This window comes from Alexandromys fortis, unplaced genomic scaffold (genome assembly GCF_014885135.2).
Source record: "Alexandromys fortis isolate MF-2015 unplaced genomic scaffold, M_Fortis_MF-2015_v1.1 scaffold_26, whole genome shotgun sequence".
Classification (NCBI taxonomy): domain Eukaryota; kingdom Metazoa; phylum Chordata; class Mammalia; order Rodentia; family Cricetidae; genus Alexandromys; species Alexandromys fortis.
The window spans coordinates 8,964,768-8,973,278 of NW_026067894.1; the positions used below are offsets into that span (position 1 = coordinate 8,964,768).

Here is an 8,511-nt window from a genome sequence, read left to right on the forward strand (position 1 = left end):
TGCTCTGTGAGTTCAGGGCCAGCCTGGTCTACAGAGTGAGTTCCAGGACAGCCAAGACTACACAGGCGGACTGAGGGAGAGAGAAGAGAGAGAAAGAGCTGAGAAGCCATTAGGAGCAAGCAGGCCAGTAAACTGTGTTCCTCTGTGGTCTCTGTATCAATCTCAGCCTCCGGCCAGGAGTTGCAGCTGTTGATGGAGTGTGATCCCAGAGCTGTAGGCTGAAATCATCCCTTTCCTCCCCAAGTTGCTTTTGGTCATGGTGTTTTATCACAACAGTAGAAACTTTAACTAAGAAAGGATTCAATTTTAGGCATGAGGAGCAACGTCAAGGGGATTAAGTCCTTACCTAAGAATTCCCAAGGCGTTAGTGAACACAGCTGGGCCACAACCAACAAGGCTTGCGGGGCGTGACCGCAGGGGCGTGACCTGTGCTGGGCGTGGCTTCCGGGCTCTCCACTGCCGAGCTGCGGTCTCGTCTGAGCGCTAGCCCTACGACCATGGAGCCGGTGCCGGTGCCGCTGCAGGACTTCGCGAGCCACCTGGACCCCGCCTCCCTTCCGCGCGTGCTGCGGGTCTGCTCCGGCGTCTACTTTGAGGGTAAACGGGCCCTGGGGGGGAAGCAGCCAGGCAAGGTGGATCATGTCTGTAATTCCAACACTGAGGAGCTGAGGCAGGAGGATTGGCACGAGTTCGAGACTACTTGCCTATCTAGTGAGTTCCAGGTCAGTCTGGTACAGAGTGAGACCCTGAGGAAGTTGGGGTTTGAATTCCGACGCTGCCTCTTGCCCAGGCTTTATGAGTTCGCACCAAAAACCATCTCCCTGCACCTCAGGTTTTTGTCCCGTGGGTGAGGTAGCACAGGAACTGGGTGGCAGCGAGGCAAGGACAACCTGAACAGCCTAGGAAATTCTGCCTCAAACAACAAGAACAATTATAACAATAGATAGATAAATAAGTAGAGATCACTGATCCACTATACTAGACTGCTAGACTTGCTTTTTTAATTTTTAACTTTATTTTATTTTTTTTGAGAGAGAGAGAGAGAGAGAGAGAGAGAGAGAGAGAGAGAGAGAGAGATTTTTGTGTCATAGCCCAAGCTGGCCTCAACCTTGCAGGGATCCTTTTGCTTCTGAATGCAATCGCCATACCTGACTTGCTGTTGCTCCTTTTTCTTCTCTCTCCTCCCCCGCCCTTCCCCCTTTTCTCATCTTCTCTCCCTTTCTGCAGGGATCAACCCCATGCTCTGAGTTCCAACCACTGAGATACATCCCAGTTCCTATAAGCACCAGACCAGCCCTCCCACTGGGCTCTACTACGCTCCTAGCCTTCTGTCTCCCTGGCCCTCTGCCCACTAGATGGTCGGATCATTTTATTTCTCAGCTTGAATGGTCCTTCCTCCAGGAAGCCTTCCTGCTTTGCCTTGCTCACTTGCTTCTTGCCCACAGCTTTCCTGGTTCACAGCAGAGAAGAGTCAGGCACGTCAGGGACACAGTCACCAGTTATGGCTCAAAACAGCAAGTGGCCGGGGACTGACCACTTGGGTAGTGGGAAGAGGAGAAGGGATGTACTGGACAGAGACCTGCTTGGCTGTTCTGTGGAGGGAGGAACTGCAGCCCTCAGTGAAAAGAGGGAGACAGAGCAGAGAGTGGAGGGGGATGCCGGGATGCAGGTAGAACAAGCCTACTTCATTCTGCTCTCCAGAGTGAGGGGACCCCTGGGTCTGCCACAGCAGCTGCCAGCAAAGTGTTCTGATGGCCAAGCGGATTCTAGACTTCACAGTGGGTCCCTCGGGTCCCCTGGAATCTGATGGGTCCTGAAGCAGTCGTCTGGGGTCAGTTTGTCCTTTCCCCAGCCCGGAACATCCTCCCAGCATCCCTTGCTCACCTCTGACGCAATACTTGAGTTTCCTCATTTGGTCTGCCCTGGGAAGTGGTGGCAAGTGACACAAGTTGGGGTGATGTGACTGGGGACATGTCACAGGTCGTGGGTACGTAAACAAGATTACGTGGACGGTAGATGGCCGCAGGGGCAGGGCAGGGCAGGGCAGTGTGGTGGAGGAGCCGACCATGTGGTTAGGCATCCCAGATTTGGAGGGAAATACCTGGACTTAACACCCCAGGTTCTACCTCCTGCTGCCCTTCCCTCCCAATTCCACGTTCCCGTGATGTTGGACATGGAACCCGGTTGTATAACCTAGACGGTATCTAGCACGAGCTAACAGCCTTCGTCCTTGTTCTGGTTTAAGACACGCTCTTCCTGTGTAACTCAGACTTCTCCTGCTTAAATTTCCTGAATGGTGTGGCTACAGATGGATTTCGTCACAGCCGACCTTGGGAACTTGTTTTCACATTTATTTATGTACTTATTTGTTTATTGTGTGTAGGGAGCACGTGCATGCCACAGTTTCCGTGTGAAGGTCAGAGGACAACTTTCGGGAGTCAATTCTCTCTTCCACCACGTGGGACTTGGGGATGAAAGTCTTTTCCTGCCGGTGTCTTGCTGGTCCCTTTTTGATATTTTTGAGCAAGGGTTTCCTGTACCCCACGCTGGCCTAGAACTCCCTCTTTAGCCAAGTTCTTGGTCTTCCTCTTTACGGATCATTTGGAGGCGCTGACACCCCTTCTCTGAGCCGTCATTTTTAGGAAAGAGAAACTGCTCTCTCACTATTTTTGTAGCTGAGGGAAATTGCTGACCCCTGTTCCCCTAAGGGCAGTCATGCATCTTCAGGGCAGTGAAGCATCAGCAGCAGTTTGTGCAGCACCAGGTATATATAACTCCGCAGCTAACGCAGGGCCAGGTATATATAGTGTCCTCTGCCGGAAGGTCCACGCCCTGACGTTGTGACAGCTGTGGGTGTTTTGCTGAGGACGTTTTGGTGAGGTTCGCACCAGCTTCTCACGGCCACATGAGCAGCCTTGTTAGGACTATCCCGGGAGAAGGGCTGTCAGGTGGCCTCAAGGCCTTGGCACCACAGTTTCCCATCGCCTGCCAGCCGGATGGGGACCCTGCACAAGCTGCCCTGTGAGCTCTTTCGGGTGTATCTTCCATCCTCCAGTGTTCTCCAGGGCGTTAACCCTTTGCATCAGGCAAGTGGGCTGCTGAACTCGGAGGTGCTCAGACTCCACCTATTCTCACTGGGCTGGTGAGCTGGCTGGTGTGTGTGAGGGTGGTCACTGCCAGCCCTGCCAGCCTGAATTCAATCTGCAGCTCTCGCAGGGTGGAGAGAACTGGTTCACAAGAGTGGCCCTGATTTCTACACCCATGCTGTGGAATGTACTCAAGATGAACGTGACTGAAACAAACCAAAAAGTTAAAAGCAGTTCATCTGGGCTGGGGACATGGCTCAGTCGGTAGGGTGCTCACCTATCGTACGTGAACCCCTCAGTTTGATCCCTAGTGCTGCGAAGAACTTGGCATGGTGGCACACCTCCTGTCCTTCAAATACTCGGGAGGCAGAGGCAGGAGGGTCAGAAGTGCCACGTCGTCCTTGATATAGAGAGTTCCAGGCCAGCATGAACTACGGGAGAGCCAGTTTCCATAATTAATAAGTAAACAAATAATTCAAGCAAGCAAAGCAAGCATGCAACTCACTCATCTGAAGTCGAAAGCGGGGTGCTGGAAGAACGAGGTACCCACCTGGCCCTCTGTATCTACCTAGAGCCTCGCTACCCTGAGCCTGGTTTTGTAACTGTCAAGGGGAGTTGGGGTTCACAGGGTTGTTTACTGCTTCATTGGTAGAACACACCCTCAGGGGCTGCAGTGATGTTGAAAATGGACCAGCACTGATCACACTCACGTTAGGAGGTTTGAATTGGGAGAAAGGGCGGGCACCATGAGGGCCACCTCCCATGGCCAGTGTAGACGGGGTAAGCTGCGTGAGGATGGCCGGCCGAGCCAGGTGCCCTTTAGCAGGGAAAGACAAGGAAGAAAACAGCAGACTGCAGCTGGGGGTGAATGAAGTACTTACGTATGCATGGAACCCCGGCTTCAGTCCCCAGAACTATGAGAGAGAGAGAGAGAGAGAGAGAGAGAGAGAGAGAGAGAGAGAGAGAGAGAGAGAGAGACTCAAGGCAGCAGGGACAACCAAGCAGAGTTTAAGGAACAGATCACAGATCACCCAGGGCTCATCCTTGGCCAGACATATAAACCGAGTCTGTGTCTCCACAGGTTCTGTCTATGAGCTTTCTGGGAATGAGTGCTGCCTCTCCACAGGGGACCTGGTCAAGGTCACCCATGTTCACCTCCAGAAGGTGGTCTGTGAAAACTCAGAGACGGGTCAGGCCTTGGAGCTCAACCCCAACTTCTCAGGTAAGGAGTGCACCTCTGCCTCCCCACCTGCCCTGGCATCCGCTAGGCCTCTCTTCAGCCACTTGTGGGTGGGTTTGCCACACCCAGCATTTCCGCCCCTCTGGCTTTGCATAGCAGAATGGCTTGTCTATTGTTCCATAGCTGCAAGGCCAGGGGGCGCATTCAGGGGGCATCCTTGAGGATGCCCTGCGCCTGGCACATCCCTGCCCTCTTCTCATCACGTCTGCCTCCAGACCTCCAGGCTTTGGTCTCCGTTTGCTCACACGTCTTCATCAGATATCAACCGACACCAATGTGTGCCCAGGCCCTCTGGGGAGCTGGGTGTGTGGACTCAGGATGAGCTAGGCCCTTCTGGGGTAGCAGGGAGAGAGGGCAAGGGTCCATGAAGCAGGCACCAACATGGGGGGGGGCTGGCCTCCAAGGTCTGCAGATCCAAGAGCAAGAGGTGGTCCCCAGATGAGGGAGTGTGGCATTCGGTGCTTAAGAAATTACAAGGGAAACAGCTGTGGCGAGCCTGGATTCTAGCACGGGGAGGCAGACTGCCCAGCAGGAATTCAAGGCCAACCTTAGCTACATATCGAGTCAGTGTAGGATGCATGAGACGCAGTACATGAAGTCCTGGGTCCTATCCCAGCACTATGTAAACAAACTGTGGTGTGGTGGCCCATGCCTGTAATCCCAGAATTTAGACAGCAGAGGCAGGAGGAGCCGAAGGAGGTCTCATGCCTGGGAAACGATCAGCAGCTGACGCTTGCTGCCAAGCCTGGTGATTCGAGTTCAATTCCCGGAACCTGCCTGATAGGAGGAGAGAGTGACTCCTACAAGGAGGCCTCATCGGACCTCCACACAGGTGCTGTAGCGTGCACATGCGTGCATACATATACTAGGTACATGTGATATCTTTATTTTTTTTTTTGAGACAAAGTCTCACTGCATAACCCTGGTTGGCCTGGAACTCCCATGTAGATCAGACTGGCCTCAAAGTCATAGTGATCTACCTCCCTTTGCCTCCTGAGTATTGGGACTAAAGGCTTAAATATACCCTTCTAAAAAGAAAGATTTATTTATTTATTTTGTATACAACATTCTGCCTCCATGTATGCCCACGCGCCAGAAGAGGGCGCCAGATCTCATTACAGATGGTTGTGAGCCACAATGTAGTTGCTGGGAATTGAACTCAGAACCTCTGGAAAAGCAGCCAGTGCTCTTAACCTCTGAGTCGTCTCTCCAGCCCCAAAAGTACCCTTTTTTGATTTTTTTTTTTAAAGTAAAGATCCCTTTGAATTTCAAGGCCAGACTGAGATCCATGAGACCCTGCCTCAAAATCAAGCAAACCAGCCAAGCAAGCAGAAAAAGTAACTCCCAAGGGGTTCATTATTACGGAACAGAAGGTTTGCTGTCTGTGGCTGGGAGCATCCTGGGTGGAAACCATGATGCCACCGGCCTCAGCTTCCTTCTCTATTATGAGCCCTTGGACTTGATGTGGGGAGGTCACACGCGTATATATATAGAGTAGAGGAGTGGCTGGCACTGAGCAGGTGCATCCTGAAGGCACACAGGCACCTACACACACACACACACACACACACACACACACACACACACACACATGCTTACCGCAGTGGCGGGAGGTGAGCAGAAGTGGATCCTCTGGGTTGGACTGACTGACACACTTTCTCTTGTGAAAGTGCTGAGGAGCCTGGGGCTTTGCAGAGATTCAAATGATGACTCTCCTGTGGTTTGAGGGCTCTTTCTTCTTTCTTTGTTTCTTGGGTTTTTTGTTTGTTTGTTTCTTTCTTTCTCTATCTATCTATCTATCTATCTATCTTATCTTTCTTTCTTTTTTCCTTCCTTCCTTCCTTCCTTCCTTCCTTCCTTCCTTCCTTCCTTCCTTCCTTCCTTCCTTCCTTCCTTCCCTTTCCTTTCCCTTTCTTTCTATTTTACTTTACTTTACTTTTTGAGACAGGGTTTCTCTGTGTAGCCCTGACTGTCCTGGAACTCACTCTGTAGACCAGGCTGGCCTCGAACTCACAGAGATCCACCTGCCTCTGCCTCCTAAGTGCTGGGATTAAAGGCGTGCACCACCACACTAGGCCATATGGCCATTTTTTTTTTTTTTTTTGAGACAGGGTCTCACTATGTCGTCCTAGCTATTGGCTATGTAGACCAGGCTGGTCTTGAACTCATAGAGATCCACCGGCTTCTACCTCCTGAGAACAGGCATTAAAGGCATGCTTTAAGAATCCAGGCCAACACATATTTTTAGCACTGGGGTTTAGCTCAGGGCCTTTCACATGCTAAGCAAGCACTCGGTCACTGAACTACATCCGTGTCCAAGACCAGTATTTCTGTAGAATGTCATTCAGTCCAGACTCCGTGATATTTTCTTGATTAGATTTGAGTGGCGAGATTGGGACAGAAAACAACTGCTCCCAGAAGTCGGGTGATGTACCAGCCTGGTGGCAGGATGTCTGGGGACCGCAGGAGTGGTGGGTGGTCCTGGCAGACTAACTGAGGGGTGGGTGTCAGAGAGCACCTGGACCAGTAGCTCCTGGGGCTCTAATTTGGGAGAAAGAGACAATGGTGATGCCTCGGGATGGGGAGACAGACCGGATGTGTGGGCTTGCAGCTACAGGGGAGGTGTCTGGAGGGAAAAGGGATAGGTTGGCCAAGTTGGAGACAGAGAGAGGTCAGAAAAGTGGGAGAGCAAGGAAGGTGTGTGTGTGTGTGTGTGTGTGTGTGTGTGTGTGTGTGTGTTAGAGAATGTGCCCTTACTCTCTTCTGTGTCTCTCGTGACATCTGTGTGTCATTCCTGTTTCTGATTATCTGTTCACACGCTGTCCTCCAGCCTCCATCCACAGACCTTTGGTCTGGATGTCCAGATGCAGCCCCAGGAGGGATGCTGGCTGGGTTGCCTGCAGAGCCTGCCCCAGCCATGGCCTGCCCACCCCCCATTCTTCCCCTCTCTGCTGACTCCTGTAGGCCTCTTCAGTGCACTCAGCAGCCTGCAGAGCTACAGGACCCTGGAGGAGCTCACCTCTGCCGTGCCCCCGAGCGCCACACAGTGGCCCATTCACTTCAAGTCAACTGAAAGAATTGTCACGGAGGCCGGGGTGGTGCCTGTGGACCAACCCCTCAGGCTTGAGGCTGTGGAAGTACACCATGGGACCCGCTATGCACGCTGTGTCCAGGACTCAAAGACCCAGGAGGTCGTCCTCTATCTGCCCCTTTCCCAGACGGGACCCTTCCGCAGATGCAAGCCTGGTGCCCCACAAACCCTGCTCCAAGTCCTGCAGGACCCAGCTATGAAGGACCTCCTGTTTACCTGCCCCAGCCTACCCTGGCGCTCTGTGGTCCTGAGGCCCCAGTATGTGTTGCAAGCCGTGATGCACAGTGAGTCCCCTGGGCAGTGGGGGGCGGAATGGCGGGGAGCTGCACAGTGCACAGTTAGTCTGGGGGCGCCAGCTGGCTCATCCAGTGTCCGCCATGTCACAGAATACAGATGCCCAACGAAACAGGAAATGTGGTGTAAGAGACAGGAAAACAGGATAAACACACCCAAGGTCCCACATGCTTTACAGGGTCGGCCAACGTTAGCTTCCACACTAGCTAGGGCTGTGGAGATGCTGTCTCAAAACTGAAAAATGAAACAACTGATTAATTAAAAGGGGGCAGCAAGGTAGCTCAGTGTATAAAAGAATTTGCTGTGAAAATTGTCCTCTGACCTCCATGTTCCCTTCAGCACACACACACACACACGCGCACACACACACTCACACTCGCACACGCATGCACGCACACACACCAATAATAAAATGATCTGGTTTTTAGAGAGCACAAGTGGGATAGTGAGATGTCTCGGCAATTAAAGATGCTCTGCCACCATCAAGTGCCAGTTCCATCCCTGGGACCGGCATGGTGGAAGGAGAGACCTGACTTCCGCAAGTTGTCCTTTGACCTCTACACTCACACCATGGCATGAACGCATACATATGCAGGTGGACAGACAGACAGACACACACACACACACACACACATAAATAAGTGAATAAAAAACAAAATCAAGCCGGGCGATGGTGGCGCACGCCTTTAATCCCAGCACTCGGGAGGCTGAGGCAGGCGGATCTCTGTGAGTTCGAGACCAGCCTGGTCTACAGAGCTAGTTCCAGGACAGGCTCCAAAGCCACAGAGAAACCCTGTCTC

General features: G+C 52.4%; 1 protein-coding gene across 1 annotated transcript in view; it reads left to right on the forward strand.

The window, feature by feature from the left end:
- Window positions 1–470: 470 nt before the first annotated feature.
- The window catches only part of Themis2 (thymocyte selection associated family member 2), a 13,585-nt gene continuing 5,544 nt past the window's right edge, over window positions 471–8,511 (forward strand). Inside the window, exons 1-3 of the mRNA XM_050150326.1 lie at window positions 471–597; window positions 4,168–4,308; window positions 7,291–7,701. Of these exons, the coding sequence (XP_050006283.1) occupies window positions 498–597; window positions 4,168–4,308; window positions 7,291–7,701 (652 nt within the window). The 5' untranslated portion in view covers window positions 471–497. The remainder of the gene's footprint in view (window positions 598–4,167; window positions 4,309–7,290; window positions 7,702–8,511) is intronic.